Genomic DNA, 27,621 nt, shown 5'->3' with positions numbered 1-27,621 from the left:
CAGAGAAGGTTCAAGTCTCCAATCAGCTGACAGGTGTCCACTCTTTGCATCTTGCTGCCACCATCCCACCCCAGCCAAAGTCTTTCTTTTTAGCCCTGCTCTTGCATGCCAAGGATCCGTCTTCAATCATCATCCTGTAGAAGAAAACAAATCTGTTTTAAATCACAAGGGTTTTCTTGGACCTGCAGAAGGTAAACAATTAATACTGTTAATTTTTGGAGCTTCCAAAAGTTGATCTCGCCTAGAACCAGAGGTTGACACAAGGGCACAGAAATCCTAATGCTTTCCAAGAACCACAGGGGAAAGGAGGACAACAGCCTAAATGAGAGAGATGGGCCTTTCTTTTGGTCAGGAAAATACCAAGAGAAATGGAGAGATGCATTGAGGCCTCATGTCCCACGATGGATGGAGCATAGTCTTTCCACACATTCACATACAGCTCGCCAAGATGTCAAAGAGAACCCTGCAATACCCTACCAAAGATCAACGCTTGGTTTCAGTCTCTCCCCCAACAGTTGTCCAAACTGCAGCTTGGCCGCCACCATCCAGGTCAGTCATCCTACCAGAGACACTTCGCTTCAGTCTCTTCCCCAACAGTTGTCCATATTGCAGCTTGGCTGCCACCATCCAGGTCAGTCATCCTACCAGAGACCCTTAGCTTCAGTCTCTTCCCCAACAGCAGCTTGGTTGCCACCATCCAGGCCAGTCACTCCTCTTGTGTGTTCGTCTTCAATGTAGATCCTGCAGAAGCAGACCATTTTGTTTTTTACATGGAATTGGACAATATAATTTTCAACCTCAGGGGTTGACCACCACTGGGAAACAGCCCAGCAATGGGCTGTGTCTCTGACCTAATTTTATCCAAATCAATCTGGCATACTTAAGCTGACTATCTTAGTTTTAGTCATTTCCTATTCTGTCTTTGATGGCAAATGGAAGACACCTGCATAGTCCAGTCTCTTTAGACACAAGACAGATCTCATATGTCAGGCAACACCATCTGTCATTTCCAAACAAATACAATTCAACTTTTTATTGTCCTTGGCAATATCATCAAGGCATCAGTAGACAGAGCTACTCCCGTACTGAGAAGTGTAGGCGCGACGACAGGAACAAGGCAGTTTCTCATCTTGGCCTGTTATTGAAAGAACAGGAGGCAGAGAGCAAATTTTCACAGCCCAAAATCCAGAGCAAACACTGACATCGATTTGTGGTTGTGACATTGACATGTCCTCAAGAGACATCTAAAATCTGAACACCAGGGATATCTTTCAGGTTCTTAAGTTGACCTGTCTTCAAGGGACATTTGAATCCTGAACACCTATTTGTGGATGTGAGTCTGTCTTATATGGACATCTGAACACCAAAATCTATTGTGACATTGACCTGACTTCAAGGGGCATCCGAAATCCGTACTGAGATAAATGTGTGGTTGTGACAGTGACCAGTCTTTAAGAGAAGTCTGAAACCTGAACACCAAAATTTATTCTGGTTGTGACATTGACCTGTCTCCTAGGGACATCAGAAATCTGAACACCTATTTATAGTTGTGGACCTGTCTTAAAGGGGCAACTTGGGCATTAGATATGATGGTTTTTCATACAAAAATGGCTTCCAGGAGGACCGTAACCTCTCCAGACAGAATAATTGAAAAATTGTTGAACTGCAATAAACAATGCATAAGGACAGGGTGTTAAAAAAGTTCAGTCTTAAATTCATATGCCATGCCCAAAACTGCCTCACAACACTGGCGATAATCATTACCATAGATCAGCATTAGAGTGATACTACAAGTGGCGGTGCATGGTGGCAAGCAGGGGTATTATCCTCCTGGCCAGGTAAATCCCACCCCCAAGTTGCCCCTTTAAAGGGACATCTGAACACAAAAATCTACTGGTGGTTGTGACATTGACCTGACTTCAAGGGACATCCGAAATCCGTACTGAGATATATTTGTGGTTGTCAATGACCTATCTTCAAGGGACATCTGAAACCTGAACACCAAAATTTATTTCTGTCTGGTACGGTGGTGACATTGACCTGTCTCCAAGAGGGACATCAGAAATCTGAACACCAAGATCTATTTTACACTTTTAATCATAATCAAAATTTGAATAAATTGTAGCGTCTGTAGTTCGTTGACCCCCCCCCCCCCCCCCCCCCCCCCCCCCCCGAAACGGCCCTTCAAATGTATACCATCATGCACTGCATTTGCATGTTATTCATGCACGTGCACAGCGTACACGTGTTTGTGTGTACACACGTGCTTCGCTGTGCAAACATGCGAAAGGCCACCAAAACAGTGTATTCAGTTGTCGCACTGGACTGGTCAGTTCAAAGATGATTTTCACTGGTAAATGTGGTCAATATCTCAACGTAGTTCAGTTGGCTGAGGCACTTTGGCATGAATCATGGAACATTGAATCGATATTTTTTTATAAAAAAATCTCTCCGCAAGGGTGGCCGCAACGCGCAACGCTGCTGCCATCACCACTTTTGCCCATGCACAAAAAAGCCTTATTGTTGCCTCGATAACAAATTAAACTCCAAAAAATCGGAATATAGTTGAGCTAAGATACCTAATCGATGAACTTACCATCCAAAATATGTTTTTATTCGCGAAATAGAAGTAAAATACGGGAATTTAAAGGAGACGTTTTGAAACCGCCGCACCGCTGCATCTCACACGTGGTCAGACGATCGGGTAATGACCGGATGACGTCATTATCATGAGTAATATTTGGCGCCAAAGCTCCCGTCTAATAAAAAAAGCCCGGGTAATCAATACTTGACCGCAGATCAAACTTCTTTCCCTGGTAATTTGTCAATATCACCTTTCAGATTTCAGGATATTCAGAAATATCCTTGAGAGTGTCTTTCCGCGTCTTCTCAGCTGGACGAATAGTTAGTGGTGACACTGTCTTTCCCCTGTGGCTTTAATGACAGGCAGTGGAGTTGCTAGATTTTTGGTCCGGGGGAGGGTCTCTGGGAAGGGGGGGGGGCACCTTTTGAAATTAAATTACTGAGATTAATTTATTCCATTATTAATAATAAGGAAGAAATAGGATTAAATTTCACTGCAGCAGGCAGCAGTGAAATGAACAACCAGTCAGTCTCAACCTTCCAAGCTCCGAGCGACATGCGCCTTGTTTTGCTCTGACTGGTCACGAATTGAGCATGGCAGCTCCATTGTCTTGCTAACACGGTGAGGGAGATGTGACAGCCAAAACCGCAGCGAATCGGGCTGTCCCCCTTTGTCTTTCCAATAGTTAACACGACGATACATCCACCATCGAACGGAAATTGACGAAGCAGCTCACTTGCTATAATGTTGATGGAGACGAGACAGTGGCAAGCAGACCAGACGGCTCTACCGTCTTGCCAACACGGTGAAGAGACAATCACGCAGAACGAATCTGACTTGCGGACCGAATCAGACCGACTTGTAGACGCCTCGCCGCGGTGCCTACTCGGTGAGACAGATGAAACAGCCACAATCGGAACAAAGCCTAGGTGCTTCATCGTGTTGCAAAACTGTGAGACACGAAACAGCATCAACCAGACCGAATGTAACCGGACAACTCCACCGCTTAGCCGATTGAAACAGCAGCAACCAGTTGGAATCGGACCTGGCAGCTCTATACTGTTTAACAAACACGGTGAGAAAGATAAGACGGTCACAACCAGACCGAATCGGGTCTGGTTTTCGGGCCTGGTTTCATCATCGTGTCGCTGAAACAACTGTGGTATGGACGAAACCGCTTAAACCAGGCCGAATGGGGCATGATAGCTCCACCGTTTTGCCAAAACGGTGAGAGAGGTGAGACAGCCACATTCAGACTAATCAGATATCGGGGCAACACTGTTTTGTCAAAACGGTGATAGAGATGCGACAGTCACAACCAGACTGGGTGGATCCTGTCAGCTCCACCGCTTTGCCAACATGGTAAGTGATGAGACAGTTACAATCACACAGACAGATTCGGACCTGGCCGCTCGACTGTCTTTCCAACACATTGAGAGAGATGTAGCAGTCACAACCAGACGGAATCGGACCTGGCTTCTCAATTGTTCTGCCAACAAAGTGTGAAAGATGACACTGTCGTCACAACCAGACCAAATCGTCGGGTCTGGCAGCTCCATCGTTTTACAGCTTCGTTGTGTAGCTGTCTCGTCCCTTTCACAGTAGTTTCGGCAACACGACGAAGCAGACAGGCCTGTGTGGTCTGGTGTTGACCCTCTCAACTCTCTCACGACGGCTGTTTAGCCCGATTCGGTGCGGCAGTCTCATCTGTATGTCTATGCTGTCACATCTGTCTCAGTATCGGCTACTCCATGTTTCATAGCATGGAGCAGCCAGGTCTGATCTGGTCTACATGGTTATGACAGTCTTATCCCTTTCACCGTGTTGACACAACAATGGAGGCGTTCTTGCTGTGACTGTCCCATTTCTTTCCCCGTCTCGGAGTAGCCAGCTGCGATTAAGTCTGCGTGATCGTGATAGGTTGTGAACGACAGGGGACTGTACCACTTGTTGTGAAAGACTAGATTTATACCTCTTTCTTCATCAGCCGCAGATTGTTTTGAGAGTAAGGAAAGAAAGTTGTGAAAGACAGGAGCTGTCATTCATGACCTGATTCCCTCTCTGTTTTCACAACGTTGTCCCCTGTCTTTCACAGCCTGTTATAAGGTATAGTACCCGGTCTTTCACAACATGTGGTTTGTGAAGCAGGGGGTATAAGTCCCTAGCTGTCTTTCACAACCTGTGGCTGGTGAAGCAAGAAGCACAGTCCCCCGTATCTCACAACCCATGGCTGGAGGTATACCCAGTATTTCACAACCAATGGTATGGTCCCCTGTTCTTTGAACAGACCATGCGACTGGTGTAGCAGGAGGAAGATTTCGGTCTTTCAGAACTTGTGGCTGGTGTAGCAGGATATATAAACCCCGTCTTTCAGAATCAGTGGTACAATCCTCTGTCTTTCACAATTTGTAGCTTGTGTAACAGGAGGAACAGTTTTCAGCCTTTCACAACCTAGTCTGTTGTCTTTCAAAATGCATGTCTCCAGATGACAACCAGTTGGTCACCAGTCTTTCACAGCTTGTGGCTGGTGTAGCAGGAGGAATATCACAGTCATTCATAATACAGCTTGGCTAAATGTCTTTTGCAACCTGGTCCTCCGTCTCCTTCACTTAGTATTTAGTGAAACAGGAGATGGACCCTGGTTTATCACAACCAGTGTCTTGTGAAGCAGGCAAAATGGTTCACTGTCTTTAACGACTTGGTCCCTGTCTTTCCAAACAGTGTCCCCAGTCTTTCATGACCTGTATGTGGTAAAAGCAGGGGAGGTATATCCCCCTGTCCCACACAACATGTGTTTTGTGAAGCTGAGGGTATAGACCACTAGCTGTCTCTCACAACCTCTGGCTGGTGTAGCAGGAGGTGTAGAACAAGCTAGCTACTGGCCTGCTGGGCTAGTTTCCAAGTAAAGCATGTAAGAAACAAGACAAAAATTAAGTTACTCAAAAAACATGTTTTGATTTCTAATTTGAAACGTGGTCGCACTGACCTCTGAAAACAGTGTAATCCCAAACAGTTATGTTGGCCATAAAATGAAGGTATATTTTCACTTCTTTTTACAAATGTAACTTTTAAGGAATTGACGCTGAACTGAGGGTGATTTGTTGTCCCACCAAACACCCAAGGTTGGAGGTAAAATGCATGCTAATATCAAGGTATCGCACCGAGGTTTTGGCAAAGTGACAGCTCTACCCCAGTGCTGATTGGTGAGACAATCAAACCAATAATACGTAATGCGACGCAATGCGACGCCTTTAGCAATTCACAGACGAGCTGACTTTGTTCAAGGGAGGGATGATGTATCATACTCCAAAGTATAAGAGATGTCTAATCATCAATTCGTGGAGGAATTTCATAAAGAAGTTGAGATTGATGTGCTCATCCCCATCATCGAAGTTAAACAATGCTTAGAGCTGTTAGTCGATGGATGGTTGACTGAGACATATGTGACCAGTCACAGCAATACCAGGTACATGTTGCCCTAAGCTTGGGAGATTTAGACTGTCTGGTTGTTCATTTCACAGCTATCTGCCCTAGGTGAAATCTGTGTTCATTAATTTCTTCCATTATCTCCTAGTGTCATTTTGGCTCATCTTCTGTGTGACATGCAACTGATTTTGCTGTGATGGGTCACATAAAACTATCCAAAACACTTTTTTGTTTTGTTTACAGTGTGTTACAAATCAATGAATAGACTTAATAGGTTGAAATATACACATCTTCATAATGGCAATGACAATAAAAAAACCACACCCAGTGGAGTTTTCAAAGCTTTAGAAACTTTCTATGATACAACATGTACAATGGAAGACTGGATTTAAACTTATAATCAAGCCTTGGAATTGTAGGATGGATATAAACTGAGAGACACAGTGCATAGTGGTGGTAGTCACTTAACTCCACTCGTACTCATCTTGGTACTCAAGTTTCTCATGACCTCATTAAAATTCCTATCATTTGATAAACACTCAAGAGCAAGACTTAATCAATAGTATGAAAATAACACATACGCGAACAAGGTGGCTTGTCCTGGGAAAGGACAATGCTTTTCAGTATGTTTGCAAAACTGTGTCACAATGGTGACTTTCATTAGAACTCCTTCAAAATGACACGAATGCCAATTTCAAGGGTGGCAGTCTGGGGTGTTTTTGGTGTATTGGCGTGTCCTATTAAAAGATTCTCGGAATCGAGATAACAGCAGACCAGTCAAAGTTTTTTTCAGACATTTTGAATCAAAGCAACCCTCATAAAATAATGCGGGCCGACGATGCGATATAACAAATTGGCCACTTTGCAAAATACGAGGATAATGGAGTACAGACAGTAACGAATAATGCATAGAAATATTTGTGGAGAGCATTCAATTGAGCAAAAGTTGTTGGAACTCTTCCAAACTGGAGCGAACAGCAAAGCCCAAGGACTCCACAGTTTGAAAGAGTTAAGTTTTGGCAAAGAAGTCATTATTACAATGGATCAGGCATAATTTCTAAACAACTTCCAAGAATGAATCAAGTCCTTGTTAATTCTTGATAATACACACCTTGCCAAAAAATGTTTCATTACAAATTGCTTAATAAAACAATCATAATGGACGTATAAAAGAAGAAGTTTACAATCACCGATCATGGCCCAAATGAAATGGCCAGGGCCATTGTGCTCACCTCATGTGGAGGAAAGATGGATAAAGAGCATGGTATTGTGTCATGTAGTGTTAGGTTTGATGTAGGTCCAAGCAATTACAATTTCCCCAAAATGGCCAATTTACAGTACATTCGACCTCTGTGACCTTGAAAAGTAGGTCAAATCAAAGAAGACCCGGGTGACACATTGAATGGTTGTTAGAATTAGATGTACCTATGATATAAAATTGGTGCCAATCGGGCAAGTCATTACTAGGAATAATGGCATTTTGAAGAATTTAGGATTTGGCCCCCTCCCTGGAGGCCAAACGGCAAATCAGATCGCACCAAACTTCGGTACCTGAGATCACCTGACCAAGGGGTACATGTGTACTTAATTTGTGATCAATAGTCATTGCAGTTAAGAAACGTGCCATAGTTACGGCCTGACGGCGAATTTACACCATTTGACCTCTGTGACCTTGACAAGAAGGTCAAATTAAAAACCCGTGTGACATATACTGTATATTGGTTAGATGTACCCATGATATCAAATTGGTGGCAATCGGGCAAGAGGTTAAGGAATAATCACATTTTTAAGGTTTTTGGATTTTGCCCCCTGGTGGTCAAGTGGTGAATCATATTGGACCAAACTTCGGTCCCTGAGATCACCTGACTAAGGGGTAAATGTGTACCAAATTTGGTATCAATAGTCATTGCAGTTTAGAAACGTGCCATTGTTACATCCTAACGGCCAATTTACACCATTTGACCTCTGTGACCTTGAAAAGGAGGTCAAATCAAAAACCCGGAGGATATATGATGCACCTTTGCTAGAAGTACCTATCATATTTTTTTCAAAATTTCCCGACTACTATTAAGGGAGATATTGCATATTTTCACTTTTAACGTTTGGCCCCCTGGTGGCCAAACCATGAAACGAATCGGACCGAAACTTGGTCTCCAAGGTGTCATTACATAAGGGTACATGTGTCCCAAGTTTCAACTCAATAGCTCTAACAGTTACGAAACGTGCCCTGCTAACGGACGACGGACGACGACGACGACGACGACGACGACGACGACGACGACGACGACGACGACGACGACGACGACGACGGACGACGGACGCCACGGTATGGGATAAGCTCACCTCTGCTAAGAGGTGAGCTAAAAAAGGTCATCATCTTAAATATACCAAATAAGTGCCATTGTTAAAAGGATTCATAGTTCAATGCGATTAAATTAGGTCATTTCAACCGTAAAAACCTAAAGTGTTAAATTTTAAAATTTGTTTGGCAGTATCCCATTATACATTTTATAAAAATTGATTGACATCCTGATCCTAACAGATAAAAAATGTGACCTTTCTCAAGCCAGCAGGAAGTACTTCAAGCAGCATATAATTGTAGTATATAAACCACATTCTTTTTGACAGAATGTGGTCGTTGACAATCACAGTAAATTTATGGAAGGACTGAAAAGTTTTTCAACAAACAGCATGGACCTTCAAACAAGACTGACAAAACAGACACCTGTTACAGTATAATCAGTGTTCAACAAAGGATAAAATGGTTGGGCAAAAAAATCCCAACACAACCAATGTCTGTTACTAAGCTTTATTATCCGAAACAAATATATCGTACAGACGACCTTTACTCAGACTCGTATCACTCTTAGTTGGCCCAGCACTTCGTCGATTCCTTTGCTTTATCATCGGAGAAAGCGAATCCATCGAGGGCATACGGCAAACTATTTTCTTGCTCGTTGCTGGACTATAATACTGCTGGATGTTGGTTATTTCTGTGTTCCAAAAGTCTGCCCGCATATCACGATTTGAGAGCCGCCGTTCAGTATTATGCGGTGGTACAACTTCAGTATGATTGTTTTTGCTCAAGAGTGGAGCTGTTACACCACCCATATCTAACGGCTGGTTTTTCAGACCGTCTAGTTCCAAATTGGAAGGTTTTTTATCACACTTATTAAAATATTGTGGTTTCTGATCGAGACCTGGCAGTTTATGATGTGAAGTTTGCGGCTGGTTGATAACCGTCATTGTCTTACAGTTCGCACTGTCGCTGACATCCTCAGTGTCTTCCGCTACGGGAAGAAGTCGAGTCGGTGAAGAGACCAGACAATTGCGGTCTCCTCCACAAGACCCAAGAGCACCAGGAGAAATGTCTCTAGGGCTCCCCGGAGAGTTGGGAGAAATACCAAAGTTCTCGTGACCAGAATTCGACCTTGGGTGCAAGGTCAAATAACTTGGGCGGCTCTCAGTAGAAATCCAAGATATCGTCGGCAAAAACACCTCGTCCTCCAAATCGGACTCAGCTGTTTTAAAATCGCCCTCTAAATCATTCACATTGTCATACAGACTCAAATTACTACTCTGACTCATCATTTCAACACCAGGGCCTGACTGTTTTGCACCGGTAGGACTTTTTTCTGAGTCGCCCTGTGACTGCAAGCCAGAATTACTTTGATCATGCGTTTCCTTACGCACAATGCCATTCTTTGCATCAGAGTTCATATTATCATCAGATACTGTACCATCTTTCATATGTCCATTTGAACTACATGTATGATCAAACCCTTGCTGTCTTTTCAAAGGTGGCTTCTCCTTCGGATACTCAACTTTTATTATCTTGCCGTTTTTCATGTACGTAATCATGCCACTAGAAAGTGAAACCTTTTTTGCGGAATCCTTGAAACTCGGTCGCTTCTGTGACACTAAGGACTGTCGCTCGCTGCGATATGAGGCCGTTAATTTCTTCGCTTGGTTTACGTTTTGCTTCATCGACTGTTGCCTACTGGTGGGGCTGTGGCTGGACAATGTGCTGGTCATTCGCTGCAGGGTACTGTGCGCTCCGCTGACTTGAAGATCTCCTGGAAAGAGGAAGACAATAAGTGTTATATCGATTCTCCAACAGTCGAACCTACGGACGGGAGCAGAAGGGTTGAAACTACTCCAAATTGTTGCTTTTTATACTATTAGGATGAAACTAACATTTCCCGAGTGCGTTTGGCATTTAAGACAGGGTGTGACTGAGTGCTGGTAAATTAACAATTTATCAGGCCAGGGTCTCGAGATTAAAATATTGGTGTAAGCTTACAATTTTACGACACAACACTAACCAGCAGTCATTGAGCTGAATAATTATACATACTAACGTAACTGTCCAAGGCAAAGCATTCCTAACATTATGCAAAGTATACGGAAATAGCATTAGTAAACTTTAAGAGAAACCTACACATGATATAATTACGATACATTACAGTATGTTCTCTGATATGTTCTCCTCTGAGGTGGGCAAGTTTCAAAAAGTTAATTCCTATGACTCAGTAGTCAACTGAATTCTTTGAAAAATGGGTCACTTTTAGGAGTACATGTACTACCCAATAGACCAACTAAACGTAGGGTTTTTTGTCAGAAATTGCCATAGTTCTCACAAGTGCCCCGCAAATAACAATTTTCGTTGTTGCAACCTGCAATCATGATTGTCAGGTCATAAAAAGGTCTTTCTTTCGTCTTGTTTGCAGCCTCTGACAAGGCTTGGCGATTGCTGGACATGCGACCTGCCATCAATTGCATACCAAGTAATTTACCAGTTCTACCTGCAGACGAGCAATCTTTTTCACACTTATCACAGCGATGATTGTTGCAGGTTGCAGCAACAGAAATCACTTGTTCGCAAGGCGCTTACGAGCTATACACGTTAAGCCATAAGCCCAGAGGAATGGGAGGATGGGTGAGTAATAACAAAAGGTTATTAAAATAAGCAAGAAATATCGCATTATTCAAAGTTGCTGCTCCCAAAGGAAGAACCACAATGTGCATTAACTACGAAGTAATTCGTCTTTAGCCGCGTTCCATCTATCAAAATGGTGTGTTTTTTAAAATCCATCTCTTGATTAATTGCTGTGTCTAATGCATATCTTTTTTATCATCACCAACACTAACAGCAATGTAAACTGGAGACTACACATATTCCAAAAACCAGAGATAAAGAGGGCTAAAAGTTCCAACTTTGTGGGTTTTTCTCAAATCTAAGCTATTAGTAGGCAGCCTCTTTTTATTTTCTATTGCAAGCAGCATCAGTCTTCGAAACGAAAGGTTCATTTATTGAATAATATCAAAATTGGCAAGACCAGCACAGGAAACATTGTATTAATTGCAGACAAACCTTCATCACACATCTGTGCATCCTAATAGCAGCATTAACAAATTATGATAAAAAGCATTAGTAAATGTATTAGTAAATTAGTATCTTTCCTTAATTCTGTTGGGGTTGAAGCAAGAACAGATAATATGTAATGGTTAATACAGAAATTAAAAAATACCATCCTATTTTAGGGAAGGATTACAAAATTATATCACAATTGCATTGCTCCAGAAAACTCTCTGTTACAGTAAACTTTGCATGATCAGCTTTTTAGCCTTCTATCATGCTACTACATAATCACCGCTCACGAAAATGTCCCTTCTCATTTACTGTTCAATACTCCAGCACGGTGTACCCCCATTTCGCCTACCCCCATTTCGCCTATTACCCATTTCGCCTACCCCCATTTCGCCTACCCCCATTTCGCCTATTCACCATTTCGCCTACTCACCATTACGCCTACTCACCATTTCGCCTACTAAAAAGGAAAAGAGTGGTGTGCGCTGGACATTTGAACAATTTTACGAATTGTTGAGCTTGGTTTTTTTCCTTCATATTATAGCATATTTCCCAGTTAAACTTTACCATACTTTATCATTCCAACCCGGCCTCTTGAGACAAGACCACCATTGATTTTTTAAGCCTTTTTCCAGTTAAATTGTCACAGTTTGACCGCCTTGCATCAAATAATGCTTCGGGTTGTGAATCTGAAATTTGGATATGACATTCCAGACAGTCAGGCGAGTAAATGGTGAAATTTTATTAAAACTGGTGGTTGTCCACAAATGTTTTTTCTTCAAATTGGACAAATTTGAGAGACCATGATATTTCCACTGTTTTCAGCCAAATCATGACCCTACTCATGACCCTACTCAGTTCGTCTGATAGTATTTAGTTGGTATTCAGTTGGATAAACTGCATATTTCTAAAAGCGTTACAAAATTCTGGCACCAATAGACATTTCAAATTAGACTAGAAGGCTGAAACATCTTTTGAATTTGAAGTCACTATCATAAAACATTTGAAATGATGTAGGCAAAATGGGTAATAGGCGAAATGGTGAATAGGCGAAATGGGTGTAGGCGAAACGGTGAGTAGGCGAAATGGTGAGTAGGCGAAATGGGTGTAGGCGAAACGGTGAGTAGGCGAAATGGTGAGTAGGCGAAACGGGTAAATTTTGTAGGCGAAATGGGTGTAGGCGAAATGGGTGTAGGCGAAATGGGGATGAACCCTCCAGCACAGATCACTTAGCTAGATTTGGCCTGCTGAGTAATCTATCCATGCAGCGGGTGATGTTACTTCTGACAAATACAGGGTTCGAATCAGAAACTTGTATGTGGGAATTGGTCTTCAGTTGCGGATGCATTTACACAGCGCGTAAAGCAATACACGCGATGCAGGATGAAAATAACAGCCGATAGTACCTCCGAGCCATTAAGGAAGCCAAGACAGACATAGCTGAAAATCTCCGAGCACTAACGTACACTGCAGAGAAAAATACAATTAATTTTGACAATGCGTACATCCACTTGAAAGGTTTCGATAAATATTCTGGCGGGAAAATTAGATATAATTACATAATGAGGCTGGAAAATGAAATAAGAGTTATATCGAGGTTGGAAAATAAGATTGAGTGATGTTGAGGCTGGAAAATAAGATAGAATTATATATTGAGGTGGAAAATAAGATAGAATTATATAACAAATTGGACATCGGAGGTTTGGTATATGAGTCAAATTTCTCATAGATCGGCAAAATATGAAAATATGAAGCTCGTAAGTACAATCAAGGCACCCATTTCTTAACATTTTCAGGCCACATTTGTGAACATTCGATAATAGACCAGGGCGCGGATCGATAGGAACAAAAACGGCACAATGTCAAGTATATTATGACGATCTATGCATGTTTTTTTGCATGTTTAATTTTTTTTTTAAATTTCTTATCTCCAAATTATCACAAATCATGTTTTGCCTATTATTGAGACAAGGGCAGGAACAGTACAAATACAGACAGACAAAAATGACCTTATTTTGAACAACTGGGACAAGTCAATAAAATGATGATGAAAGAGAAGTAAATAGAAAGACTCGGGATGTAATATACTGTCCCTTTCCAAGAAGACTTACTCAATGGAATTAAATGAAAGTACAAAAATACCAAGCCACGCCATCTTTATGATTCCAAAAAGAGTGATTTGTTCAAGAATACAATCCACACTGTACTGACAGAATCATTTTATACTCAAATACAGCATAAAAAGTATTTGAAAGAATTGATAAAGACTAAGAAATTGGAACTTCAGAAAGACAAAATGCTGTCTTGTATTAAAAGGCCAGCTCAAGTTCAACTGAACTCAGATAATCATTTTTTATCAATTCAATGCAAAGATATATTCAAGACAAACAAGGTGATACCTCAGTTAGATCTGAACTCTCAAAGATAAAGGAAATATGGGACATTTCGTCATGAGTGCAAAATCTTCTTTGCCATGCCAGGGCTTGATATTGGGAACTCGCATATCTTCAAAATTTGAAAAATGTCCAATTCTGAATACAACATTCAGACAGATGTACAAATACAAGCTCTAGTGAACTCACACAACTGTATGTCCTAGCAGATGATTTTAAAAAATACATGATGTCCCACACCCGCACTTCAGTGGCGCCGGTGTGAATAAATCTACTTGTGTGAATGGTCAATGGCTCATGACGTCATGAAATAATTGCGTCACGAGGAAGGAAACAATGGGATTCACGTCCGTCGTCGTAACTGTGGGTGCGGTGCGTCATGAATGCAGGATCAGCCAACGCGCGGCACATATGGAACGCGACAAACTGTACTGGAACCAGAATTGTTATGGGTCTGCACAAATTTTTTCAGATTCGATGGACATGATCGATATATGCATTTTGTTTACACTTTACATACAGTGTATACATACGTAACCATTACACTCACTACGTTGTGTGAGTTGCAAGTTTCAGAACAGTTGCATGATCCCCCCCCTCCCCCCCCGGTCGCTTTGCATATATCGAATCAAATACGAAAGGCGGACCACTTAAAATAATCACGGCATGCGATTAGTACGGAACGCAATGAGTTTGAAAGTCTCCACACCACTAATATTAATATCATTTTGGGGCATTTTCAGAATAACCAGAAAGGGGGTATACTATGTAGAATAGTGTAAGAGATGACCAAAATAAACCAAAAAATAGACTCTGTGGCTATTCTTGCAGGCTGATCTTACGTGGGAATCGGTCGCTCATGTGCAGATACGAAAATGCCACCTGGCTATATTCATTTGAAAGTACATGTATGTGTGATTATTGTTTCTTCAAGACTTTACTGTAATTCAATGGTAATCATTTATATTCACAGTAATAATGAATAGTACACCCATTAACTATTTAGTGAACTATTCCATGGTAATTGTTTACTATTCTCAGCAGGAAATACCGTCTTGCAAGAATAACCACAGCCAAAATAAATGCAACACCAAAACTATAAGGTATTGTGGTACAATTATAGCCCCAGTACAATTATTGCCTTTGTGCACATTACTGTACGGGAAGCTGCACAGTATAAGCTATAGCTGCAACAGGGCTAAAATTGTACCATTTTACCTTACATACAAACACAACACCAATTTACACAAACTGTGTTACCCTTGCTATCAGCGAGTCCATTTTGTAGCAGGATCTGGTTGTCAACTGCTTTCTCTGCAACATGGTCCGCTTCAAATAAAATGTTTGAAAGAACTGAAATGGTTGCTATTGTGTTACTAGGGACATTACGTTGCCAGGGACATTTCACATGGGTTGCAAGCTAGTAAAAATATGCTGAAAATGTAATGAAAGTGATGAAAAAGCATGGGTAATGTTGGTTCTGTCACTCATGCAACACCCCACCCCCAAGTGCACAAAGACGCACAGTAATGCATTGCCAATGCACAGCAATGCATTGCCAATGTACAGTAATGCAAAAGCCAAAAGCATTGTTGAGGTTAGTCTTTGGCTGGAACAAGATATGTTCATCTGAATGCCATTAAAAGGGTGGGAGTCAGTTCTTTGTTTTAGAGGGAACAACCTCCCATTTTTTAATGGGTATTCACTTCATTTTGGAGATATTCTAATTGCTTTAGGATTTCAAGTTCAAGGCAAACCCTTATGTCCGAGGTCTCACTGAAATCTGGGTTATTCGAATATGCCACAGGCAACATGGTATAAATGAACATGATTCATTGATTCCAGCGATTAACAATTTTCATGAGGGCCCGTTGGAAGGTATGCAGTTAGGTACCTTTACCGGTTGGCTAATGATGATAGTTACATTCTAAAAGGTACTCAAATCAGCATGTTAACAGTTACGAAAAAGATACTGAAATGATGATCTCAAGAACTAAAAAATGCAATTACATCCAAAAGCTGGGCCAAGACACAGCTGGATGGTGATTACTGATAAACAAACACTGCAGTATTATGGGTATAATATCGTTGATATCAAACAAATAGTAGGTTGACCCCACTTTGTACAGGACTAGCCTATATACACACCTTGTATTGACTATGGTGAAATCGATTGGTGAAAACTGACGACAATGATATAGTCACCAACCTGGTGCCAAAAACTGCATCACGGTAGCATAGCCACACAGTCGGAATTCGACAGCGGCCAAATTAGGCCATTCTCTCAAACAACACACAAATGCCTTAAACTGGCATTACTCAGTAATAGCTTCAATCATTAACCGTACTGGTTACAGGAAAATTCGTCCCCGGATAATTCGTCCCCGGAAAATTCGTCCCCGCAAATTCGTCCCCGGATAATTCGTCCCCAAGGAAAATTCGTCCCCGGAAAATTCGTCCCCGAGGATAATTCGTCCCCGGAAAATTTGTCCCCGAGGATAATTCGTCCCTGGAAAATTCGTCCCCGAGGATAATTCGTCCCCGAGGATAATTCGTTCCCGGAAAATTTGTCCCCGAGGATAATTCGTCCCTGGAAAGTTCATCCCCGAGGATAATTCATCCCCAGAATATTTCACAAAGTTGAAAGTTTCTGACTTTACTTTCTAAGACTCTTAAGTCTTGTCGAATGGACTGTAGTACTACTTTCGATTTTTCTCATTCAGTGTAACACCTCTCTTTACTACCATACTAGCTAGTTATTACCTACCCCTATATTTTTATAGTAGGTAGAAGTAGGCAGGCGAAATATTTTATTGAAGAATTTAGAGCTTTTCTTTCATTCTGACCAGTAAAAATACTTATTTGAAAAAAAAAATTATTTCGCCTGCCTACCTCTACCTACTAGTATGAAAAGAGCGGAGTAGGTAACTAGCTAGTAGGGCAGTAAAGAGAGATATAATGAATGAGAAAAGTCGAAAGTAGTAAGTAGTAGGTATTACTAGAAAGTAATGTCAGAAACTTTCAACTTTTGTTAAATTTTCCGGGGACGAATTATCTTCGAGGACGAATTTCCCAGGGACGAATTATCCTAGGGGACATATTTTCCGGGGACGAAATTTTCCTCGGGGACATATTTTCCAGGGACGAATTATCCTCGGGGACGAATTCTCCAGGGACGAATTATCCTCGGGGACGAATTATCCGGGGACAAATTATCCTCGGGGACGAATTCTCCAGGGACGAATTATCCTCGGGGACGAATTTTCCGGGGACGAGTTTTCCGGGGACGAATTTTCCGGGGACGAATTTTCCTAGAGCCAACCGTACTACACTGCTGCTTTCACCAAACAACAAGTATGGATGAGACACTTTGTTTGTTCTTAATTCAAAAATATATCACTCCCCCAAAATAACCCGGCAGTGAAGGTGTTAAAATCTATATCAACTCACCTTCACTCATAACACCAGAGTCCCGCTGACAGAAGAACTCTTTGTAACCATTCCGGAATGACCGGTTCCGGAATCCATAGATGATGGGGTTGAGGGAACTGTTCATGTAACCACACAGGTACACCTGAAATACAGATCACTGATTGGTCAAGTCGTATATCATGTGACAATAGGCAAGCTGTCATTGGTCGAAACTTACAGACATCTCACATAAGACAGCTTTTGATTGGGCAAGAAGTTGTTGCCACTCATAGGCTAAGGTTCTGTTTGGTCAATCTTCAGGATGGGTGATTAGCCCATTGAAATAGGCTCTGATCTGCCGTATAAGTCATTTAAAAGTGTACTTACAATAGCATTGACGATATGCGGAATTGTCTCCTTGTCCCTGATGATCGATGACGCAATGGCGTAAACGGTGTACGGAGTCCAACAGAGCAGGAACATCACCATCACAATAAACATTGTTACAATTGCCCGTTTTTGTTGATCAATAATTGTCTGTTTGTCTTGATTAGTGTGTTTCTCCAATCGGTGCGAAAACGCTCGAATCTCAATGAACATTTGAATAAAGGAGAATGCCATGACAAAAACTGGGATGACATAGGTTAAAATAGTCATGATGATCACATGAATGTAACCTTTTTTGTCTTGGGGATACTCCGGACCGCACTGCGTTGTGAATGGTTTATATAAGATATGATTCAAGCCGGTTAAGGCCAGCACACTTAGAACACCGGAAATAATCCATGCCGCGCTCATCATTCCTACGGCCCTGCGTACGGTCACGATCCGTTTAAATGGGTATTTTATCGTGAAGAATTTATGCAGCGCCATGTACATCAACGTGTGCTGCGAACAGATGAACAGGAGTGGCATAAAGAATCCATTGATTTGGCACATGACCTCCCCGAATGGCCAATCGCCGTACAGCACAGTTCCAATTGAGAAAGGCATGTTTAAAATCGAGACGAGAAAATCCGTCATTGCTAAGTTCGCGATGAACAGGTTCGTACGGGTTCGCATCATCTTGTGCCGCGTGATGACGGTCAGTACCATTAGGTTTCCGATAAACGCCAAAAGCATGAAAATTAACATCGTGCAGGAATAGATGATCTTGACGGGTAGCGTCCAGTAAGGCGGGCCGTGATGTTCATGATACAGTGAGTCGTTCTCAAAATGAAGAACTGATGTGTTCAGTGTGTCGATAACTGTGACTTTCACTGTCGCAGCTAATCCTGGGTCCGTTGCCATCCTTGCTTTAGTTTTTCACCAGTTTCTCATTCAATCCTCAAATATTACCATTCGGGAGAAACTGAAAAGAGAAAGAGGACATTTCTTAAGTGATTAAGCATTAAACAAGGTCCAATGTGAGAGACCCCTATTGGCAACTTTGTGTAACTCTATCTTGCCTGCCTAGCTGCTGCCTATATTGTCCCTTTAATATTACTTACATAACCCAGACGACTGCCAGCATTTCCGACTGACCCGCATCGAAAAGAATAACACTCTCGTAATTTATGTAATTATCTGCATATATGCCTATATATATCATTATCGTTATTATCGATCAATATGTACTGACCCATGTCTGGTGATTGAATTTCAAGTGGACGAAAGCCCCATGAGAAAAGTCAATCTTGATTATATGTAAAAAATAAGTGTTTACGAGGACTTTTTGCACACTTTATAAGATTATATTCTTGTCACCCCATAGGAACACTGTATTTTATATAATTGCCAATAATTATCGCAAGGCCTGCTACTCCTCCTGACTATTATAGTTGCACGTACACCACGAAATATTGGTGGACCAATTGCACGTACACCACTACATTGCCGCGACAAATTTGTTCGGCAATCCATTGCCGGTACAAATTACCGGACGAATTCGCCTGGCTTGTTAAAAGCTCGGCTTTGTCGTGGTGTACGCGCTGATGGATCGGCAATTAGCTAGTTAGATGGTTCGGCGACAGGCAGCGCTTTCGAAATGGCGCTTTCTGCTTATTGTTTGCGCGCCATCTCTTGCCGGATTTTATAACTAGCTGTAGCGCTGGTGTACGCGCTTGGTGTATTTTCGATGGTGCGACATTGGTTCGCGAACCAAGATTGGTGGTCCATTTTCAGGTGGTGTACGCGAGGCTTATATAGGCCGACCTCAGGCTAGAAAGATAACTAAAGATGAATCTTCCCTAGATAGGTACAATCCAAGATCCAAATAGAAATAAATAATCTCCCTGATCCTGGCTATCATCTAGCCCAGGCCTATTGCACAACAGTTACACCTCGGAATTTCAGTTATCTGTAAATGAAGCTTTCAGCAGAAGAATGATGCAACTAAACTGCATGTAACAAAAATACCCAATCACTGGTTGTTAATGGCTAGTACCTGAAGTACAAGTGGTTTTTGTCGGTAAGGCTAATCTGAGCACCAACCAATATAAAGTCTCAACGCCAAACCCATGGTGAGACAATACGGAATCAGATAAACCGTTTCTGATCGAAATCGAGTGAGTCTCAAGAGACAGTAAATCTGACCTTAGAGGGCAGGGTCCATCTGGGAATGAGATTTGGGGACGTATTCCCTCGTACGCCTTTCGCTGTCGCGCATTTGAACAATCAGTCCACGTTGCCACGACATGATGACTGGACAAGATCGCACAGGTGCAACTGGCTAGAATGGTTCTCCTAAAACATATTGAACATTTTGCTATCTCTGATGGTTTTGCTCTCCATAAATCCATTGACAAAGGTCAGTGATTTGATAACAAATATCTATGTAGCTGATTTCAATGTTTGTATGGCTTTTTTTTTAATTGAGGTGAAAATACATAGTTTTTGGCACCAATGATGTCATTAATGGTCCACAGGATTCGACTGAAAGTTGCCAATGAAGAGAAACTGCGTTCAACTTACCAATTGAATCCAAGTCCAACTTTGACTGTCTTAAGAACTTCGAGACAAAAGATTGCCAAGTTGACATAATCCAAAGCCAGGTACAGGTAAGCATGTTTTGAAGATGACAGTTATCTTTCAGCAGCAACTTGTGAAGCCGATTGAATCAAAATGAAACAAAGACACCAATGCCCCCCAAATAAATATGGCTGAATCTCAAAATAAATAGCTGTTCCCACCCCTAGGCCTACTTTCATCCGCATCCAGTATCCAAATGAACACTTAGCAACTGTTTAAAGATAATAGCATAAACAGAGTGCCGACAACAAATCTTACCTGGCTAGTTCTTCGGCAATAAAAACATACTTCAGACAGTAACCACAACCCCATTCCATTGATTTAGTATAACAGAAGAGAATAGAAACAACAGAAACAAAATGCACTTCTGACAGCCTGCAAATGTAGCAAAATTGCCAATGCCACCAATGAGGAAAGGCTGTTGTAAATAGTCGGACATCACATGAGCTTTACAGAAAATTCAGACAAAAACTTTTGGAGGCGGCTAATAGAACGTTGTCAGACTATAACCTATACAAGGTGTTTCACAAAACGGGACATATAAATGCCTAGACTTTTTGTTCAAACTGACGTAGGCTAATGAAAATTACTCCTTTAGAAACAAGAAGCTTTCAGGGATGGAGAAAGGTTGCATGACCCAAGTTTTATGAAAGAGCCTTATAGAAACAACCTGAATAAAAGCGATTTCAACAGGCTTAGGAAGAAAACAACTAAAGGATTGCTAAGGGGCAAAATAAGCCTCATAAAGTCATACATTACTTTTTCATATTGTGACCTGGTATTCGGCCAATGAAACTTCATCAACAACAACAACACCGATAAGATACAGGATCTTCCCACAACAAAATAAGATTTTGTTCAATGTTGGTATGATGTTATCTCATGGCTATGGGGAAAATGTTGAGTGTAGGCTAATTGGCTGAACTACCTTCTTTTAAAAACATACAAGGAAATTGGAAGGTTAAAGGGACGCTGTCGTACTGGTGGTCAAGGAAAAAAGAAATGCAGTTTTACACAATTCTGTAGTGCAACAAAATATCTCTTGTCTGCAGTTTGGTCACATGCAATTATGGTTGCAGTGATTTGAATTGGTTCTTTGCTGGGCGCTTTAGTACACTGGAATTTAATGGCTCCTTATACATTTAGTGAAAGCCACAACTCTTAAAGATAGGATATTTTCACATCCGGCTTACGTTTGCTGCTCCGACAAAACGTTATCTGAAATGTATCGATGATCATTCAGTCTCATTGCTATGATCATAACTCATTTTTCTGGGTTGTTTATTTTGTCAAAGAAGTTTTCTATTCACAGGAGTATACAGGGTACACACACTATAAGTGCATCCGGATGCAATAAAATGATTGACATTTGAGTATGCACTAACAAAAAGTATCTTGATTGAGATATCAGCAAGAAAACTGTCCAGAAGTAAAGGAATATTGATAAGATACTGTAAAACAGATATTTTGTGAGTTGCTTATTTTTCGCGTTTACACTACAATCATGACAATCGCAAAAACATGGCCATGTTTCAACAGAGACTGCGCTATAGGGATCAAGGGAGGAGCAAGATGCAACAGCCAGGTTCTCAAGATGTAGCCACAAATAGTAAATCAAATGCCAAGAAGAAGAAGAAACCTAAGAAAACTAGAGAGAGATGGATCACTGATCTACCTGATGAGCAAGTTAAAGATCAGATGAGATGTTTTGCAAAGCAATTGCATGGTTCTCATCAACCCCAACACGAAAATAATCAGATCTTTTATATCAGCTACCATGATTTTACATGAATTGTACATCATTTCAGGCCTCTGGGTTTTCCAGACATTTTGACATTTAATTGGCTTCTGAAACAGGGAAGTCATCCAATGTACCTGCTTGTGCTTCGCCGGCTTCTTTCATGGAAATCAAAGGTGTTCTTGGATACTATTTCATGGCATCTCTTATCTTAAATCCAAGTTTGTAATCCCACCAGAACACTTCAAAGATAAAACTTTCTCGAAACGAGGAAGGTACAGTATTCCACTGCATATATCGGACTGGCATACTCATGGTCTCTTTTGGGACATCGGGATTGCCCCAAAAATCGGGAATCATGGGATAGGGATTCCGAATAGGGGAAAAGTTAGGAAGGAGGTGCCATCTGTGATGAAAAGACAACACGACTTTATCCCGCCATACTCCAGCTCCGGTGCAAAAGCTACAGAAATAACGTCACAAATATTGCCCAGGACAACTCACACCAAACTGACCCATCAATGTCAATACAAGCTGCGATTGCAGTGTAAATACAATTTATGGCCATTGCCTGATGATTAAATTAATTAATAACAGTTGACATAGGCAAGCATGCTGCCAAACAGGAAAATTTCAAGGACTTGTTGTTATATCATATTGTATTGTATTGTTATAATATATGTGTCAACTTGGAATTGGGATAGATGGTGGTTCGAAGTTTTTTAAGAGGATTGTGAGGCTAGATGATTTGTAGGCCTACACGCAGAGGCCTGTAGTAGGATTATGTGGCTGCATAAAATACGCCAGAGTAGGGTAACCAATGCAACAAATCAGGAACCCCCTTCAAATTCAACTTGGGACAGAGACACTTTTGGCCTATGTAACAAACTCAAGAGACACTTTCTGGCATAAATTTGAATTTTTCTATGATTGATTTATCATTGGCAACTTTCCGAAATCTTGGCAACTGTGTGCACCTATAATGGCCATGAAAACAGACCTAAGGGTACTGGCTTGGAAAAGAATAACCAAGATGGCACCTGTAGTTGGCGCTGAAGCTATTAAAGGGAGTGTGGTCTTTCTGCAACATAATTTTGATGAAGTCTGTTCGGGCAGTAAGCAGCCGTGCGTTTTACCAGGAAAAAAGGGTCATATAGTGGCATGGCATTGTCCGAAGATAACTCAGGCCTTCTGACAGTTTCTGAGTGTTCATTTGAATTGTTTGGGCTCTTGCTTGCCCTTGTCGCAATCGTCCATGACATTGGCCTCATGGACTTCTTGCAGATGTCTGTCCAAGATAACAGCCTAACACAAAGGAAAAAATATTCGTCCATGCCGAGAACACCCCACTATGATTTTGATCCTTGTTAAACATATTTGGATCTTGGGGAAATCTTTCAAAACTCTAGGGAATTGCTTACCTTACATATACAGTAGAACCTCTCTATTAAGGGCACCCTTGGGACTGACAAGTGCTGTCCATAATGGAGAGGTGTCCTGATTAGAGGTCAATTTGAATGGAAACAACCAATTTGGGACCAAAACTAGTGTCCATAATAGAGAGGTTGTGCTTGATAGAGAGGTTCCACTAAGGGAGGTTCCACTGTAGCTACGAGAGAGACAAGCTTTTTAATGAAGGTTTAGCAGCCTTTAAAGGTGATGGAGCAGTATCAGTGGATGAGTAATGCACGGTAGCACCAACCAAAGGCAAGAATCTAGGTTTTCCAAATGGCATTGTCAAGACCCTACTATACACGAACCTTTACTTACCATATCATCATTATGTAGCCTACCACTGGCGTATCATCGCGTTCTCAAAAACCGCATCTCATCTTCTTATTATGGTAAACACGGAAACAAATCACACCGCGAACCTTCCCCTCTAAACATTCTGGCTGTAATGAACCGTTATGTAACCCCTACTTGGACTATTCCATTCATAGGGGAGGCCGCTTAATACCAGGCTTCAGGCCAGAGTGACGTCACGCTTGTGGGTTTTTACCACAGTCCGTGCCGCCGGTAACTTTGATCTTTTTCCTGGAACTTTAAGCCGGTGGATTTGAACAGTTAAAGTAACAGCTTGGGAAAAACATACAAATATATTTTCTGTGTGCTGAAACATGTGATGACAGTGTTGATTGCACGGAGATCCGCATCCTCTCATCGCTACACTCCGGAGGCAGTGGCCTGGCCTTGTCCTGCATGTCGCCCATCGAGATGACGAAATAGGCATTTGTATATATATCGTTGTAATATCGCGACTGCGTTGGGTTTCAAGGTCTACTATTGCCATCTATTATATCACGTAGGTATTACTCATTATCCATGTAGCGGAAGGGCGCGTGAATGACAGTGGTGAAACAAACGTAGGTAGTTAAAAAAAGTCCCAGAAGAAGCCCAAAAATATATATTGTATTTATACCCTATAGAAGGGGGGGGGGTCATTTAGAATATTAGTACGGGTACCATACGCTGTGTGCCATATGCAGCCGACCAATGAATCGGCCGAGGCCTAACGGGCGGACAAAATAATCCATGAATGATTTGTTGTTAATTTATTCAGCTAAATAACATATAGCATACACGTATATGCAGTAATTAAGATAGAATAAAATTATTATGAAGGTGTGAATCGGATGTCTAGCGTGGAACTTCTTAACAAAACTTTCCTCAGTGGAATCGTTGTGTCTCTTCTTCCTCCGTTACACCATAAATGCACAACGCTGTAAAGGTATTACTGTTTTTGCGCCTGGTCTGAAGTAATGTTTGGGTTGACCTACTCTTTTGGCAAATTGAGACTGTGTATATGATGAGATTGCGCAGCAGAATGGAGCAATACGTGGCCAGGATGCCTCTGGGTGAAATAGAGAAATCTGGAGGTAACTTTTGATTGCCCGGAACTCATATTTGTTATGCGGCACTGAGAGCCCATGGGCAGAAAACTGTGCTGAACCATCTAAAAAACGGATAGCGCCTGACCGCTAAGTTCGGATTGATATGACTTTCGTCAGACGTTAATCCAAATATTCCAACAGCGAGCACAGAATCATTGTTAAAGGCATAAACAACCCGCTGTTCAGATTCGCCGCTCCATTTAGTACCGCTAGTATCCGCACTGGGGCGCCACTTCCGTCGTGCACCTTCATCGGCAGTGCGTAAATGGTGGAGCCACGTGGTGGGACTCGGCTAAGATTTGCTACCATCTCGAAGCCCATGACGTTATGGCCCATGGCATATCTGAAGCAAAATACTGAGAGGATTCAAATTACATGTATATTCATCCATTTTTGAACGAATTACGTTACAGAGTGTTATTCACCCAATTTCAAAGACCTTGAGACTGCGTTTGCAACCTGATGACGGACTACACAGCATTTATCCTGCTGTACTGGAAGTTGGACCGACTCCTACCCACCCCGGAGAATCAAAATCAGAAACTACCGAGCTTTACGCAGTTTCGAGCATCTCGTGTTCCCGGGTTCCGAGTCCTCCATCGTTCCACCGCAAAAACTGCTCGGACTCAGGAATACGTGATGCTCGGAACCGCGTAATGCTCGGAGTTGAGGATTTTGATTCTCCGCCGTGCTACCTGTGCGTGCCATGATCATTCGTCCTAGCATTATCCAATGAGATGCTGTCAACCCCAATAGCCATGATATCCCGGTTGTCGACTAGCCACTTTGTTGCTGCGGGATGGAATCCTGGGAAGTGGAATCCTGTCGTGTTCTCTTTGTCATTGCCGAGAAAAGCGGTGATGTTGTTCCAGCGATGTTCCCAGCCCGAATTCATGAACACGAACGCCCTAGATCGGAAAGAGAACCCCGTATCAGAAAGATAATAATGTATTGGTCAGAGGTTACACCCCTCGGTGCGCGGGATCCATCGCAACGCCTCTGCGCGCAACCAACTTGACAATTCCTCTTCTCCTCTCACTACCTTTTTAGATCGAATGGTATAGGTATGAAATACAAAATCACGAGGAACACATCACGTAAATCGGTCTCGAAGGTCGTGTTGACGCCATCGGCATGACCCGGTCCGGCAGTTCCGACCATTTCGCTAAGAGCCATTCATGGCCACTCTTCGCGTCTGTACGCCTTCACCTCTCATGGGCACTTGACACGGATCGCCGGGGCCATGGGAGAGGGAGTTCACGATCGTGAACTTACCTGTCAGGAATTCTCCCGTACGTCTCCTCCCACTTCGTCAAATCATCCACGGTTACTTCGGCGTCTGGATCTTTGAACGCTTTGTCGCTGATGTCCACAACCACACCAGCCCCGACGATGTTCTGGGTGGGGATTTGATCCACATGCCACTTGCCCTTGGCGAAGTGTGCTGGGGCGTCCATGTGCGTGCTGACGTGCTCGGACAAATGCAGGCTGTTCAACTCAAGACTGGATGAAAAATAATATTAGGAAATTCTGTAGAAATGGGAATCAGCGTCAGAGAGGCGATATAAGCTCTATCTGGCTCTCTCTTTTGACGTTTCTTATTGTCAAGTTACCGGCAATGCATTCTCCAATAAGACCCCAATGGAGAAGTCAGCCACGGGGTAAATTCTTGGGTAAATTCTCTACAATTCAAACCCGCACGGATTGATTTCGCTCATGGCCCGAGGCCGGACGGGCTGAATACAGATGAACAAAACCAAAGTGGACATCTTCGATGGCTGACCGGGTGCATGGTTCCACGAATCTTTTTATATTGGTTTTCAACGAATAGAAGGAGAAAAATAAGGCACTAGCACTCACTAGAAGTCTTTCCCAGGTGCTATGCCCCTAACGTCGACATTGAAATCATACTTGGTGTGTCCGGGCCACGTCGCCATCTTTTCCCGCAAGTCGTGTGACATGTCCACCAGCTGGTTGGCCTCGAAGATGGTTGACCCCCTGGGTGCTGCGTGACTGGTGCTGAGCAACAGGGCGGCGACAAAGATAAAAGGGTGCGGTATTGTTTTTTGAATCTGAAAGCCATATAGGATTCATGTGCAAGCAAACGAAAACAAAACAAAACAAAGCAGACAAAGACAAAGACAAAGACAATCCAAACACTCTTAAAGATTCTTCGGGCAATTCGCCAGAAGAGGTATCGTGATTGACTTATCTAGACATGTTTTTTCCTTTGTCTTTTTTGCGGTAACAACCGCTCATTACCAGTTGTTCTATTCTGTGTCAAGGGGTTGTTCTGAGGTCAGTGGTAATCTTCTTTTTTGACTAGACTAGACATGCCGATCTACCGTCGTTGTGCGTGTTGGTGACCCAGGTATTTGACCCCACCTATATACTGAGCTGAGAGATCTTATCTAAAACTTGTGTACTCAGGGCAGGCCCTCCGACTTACCCTAGATGTGATGCCTGATAAGGCCTGGGAAAGGTCTGCAGCACAAAAAACAGCCACTGGGTGGTGATTCGTACCGCAATTCGTACAATTGGAAGCACTTCGGTTGATTTAATGGCACTATGAAAAAATGTCCTTTACCTTAAAGTCAGCAGCAGAATCGAGCCAAGGAAAATAAACGTCACAGAGCTACGGCAGTTATCAGCACTTTTCGGGTGTCGATCCAAAAATGATTTTTAGTTTGATGAAAGCATCCGTTAGTTGTGATCTCCCGTGTGCACTGTCCCTGATAATTGTTCAGTATGAACCTTTAGGGCATTTTCCTGACCAGGTCATTAAAACTGAATCA

The 27,621-nt window shown here is 42.2% G+C and overlaps 2 protein-coding genes across 5 annotated transcripts; both read right to left on the bottom strand.

Moving 5' to 3' along the window:
- Positions 1–8,179: 8,179 nt before the first annotated feature.
- LOC135500590 (melanopsin-A-like) lies at positions 8,180–23,814 on the bottom strand. Of its 4 annotated transcripts, none has more exons than XM_064792135.1 (4): positions 23,703–23,814; positions 17,573–18,536; positions 17,225–17,348; positions 8,180–10,086 (listed from the first exon to the last, which is right to left on the bottom strand). In XM_064792135.1, exons 2-4 carry the CDS (start codon positions 18,473–18,475, stop codon positions 8,813–8,815), a joined length of 2,301 nt encoding a protein of 766 aa, XP_064648205.1. In that variant the 5' UTR covers positions 18,476–18,536; positions 23,703–23,814; the 3' UTR covers positions 8,180–8,812. The 4 variants fall into 4 exon arrangements, with proteins under 4 accessions (XP_064648205.1, XP_064648206.1, XP_064648207.1 ...); XM_064792136.1 differs by lacking the exon at positions 23,703–23,814 and adding an exon at positions 20,138–20,292; XM_064792137.1 differs by lacking the exon at positions 23,703–23,814 and adding an exon at positions 19,760–19,901.
- Positions 23,815–24,501: 687 nt separating this feature from the next.
- On the bottom strand, positions 24,502–26,887 carry LOC135500631 (isatin hydrolase-like). Its single transcript, XM_064792188.1, has 4 exons — positions 26,687–26,887; positions 26,102–26,329; positions 25,522–25,734; positions 24,502–25,169 (listed from the first exon to the last, which is right to left on the bottom strand). The coding sequence occupies exons 1-4, from the start codon at positions 26,785–26,787 to the stop codon at positions 24,947–24,949; spliced, it is 765 nt and encodes a 254-aa protein (XP_064648258.1). The 5' UTR covers positions 26,788–26,887; the 3' UTR covers positions 24,502–24,946.
- Positions 26,888–27,621: the final 734 nt, after the last annotated feature.

This window comes from Lineus longissimus, chromosome 16 (assembly GCF_910592395.1).
Source record: "Lineus longissimus chromosome 16, tnLinLong1.2, whole genome shotgun sequence".
Lineage (NCBI taxonomy): Eukaryota > Metazoa > Nemertea > Pilidiophora > Heteronemertea > Lineidae > Lineus > Lineus longissimus.
The sequence above is the reverse complement of the archived record's forward strand: the minus strand, read 5'-3'. Positions and strand labels throughout refer to the sequence as shown.

Bases quoted from the DNA above. Each gene is read 5' to 3' on its own strand.
- LOC135500590 (XM_064792135.1), bottom strand. From the start codon at position 18,475: ATGGCAACGGACCCAGGATTAGCTGCGACAGTGAAAGTCACAGTTATC. The intron at 17,349-17,572 runs GTAAGTACACTT...TCTGTATTTCAG, and splicing joins CGCATATCGTCAATGCTATT to GTGTACCTGTGTGGTTACAT. The intron at 10,087-17,224 runs GTGAGTTGATAT...TCCTCTTTCCAG, and splicing joins CTCTGGTGTTATGAGTGAAG to GAGATCTTCAAGTCAGCGGA.
- LOC135500631 (XM_064792188.1), bottom strand. From the start codon at position 26,787: ATGTCACACGACTTGCGGGAAAAGATGGCGACGTGGCCCGGACACACC. The intron at 26,330-26,686 runs GTGAGTGCTAGT...TTTTTCATCCAG, and splicing joins GCACCTGGGAAAGACTTCTA to TCTTGAGTTGAACAGCCTGC. The intron at 25,735-26,101 runs GTAAGTTCACGA...TTTCCGATCTAG, and splicing joins TACGGGAGAATTCCTGACAG to GGCGTTCGTGTTCATGAATT.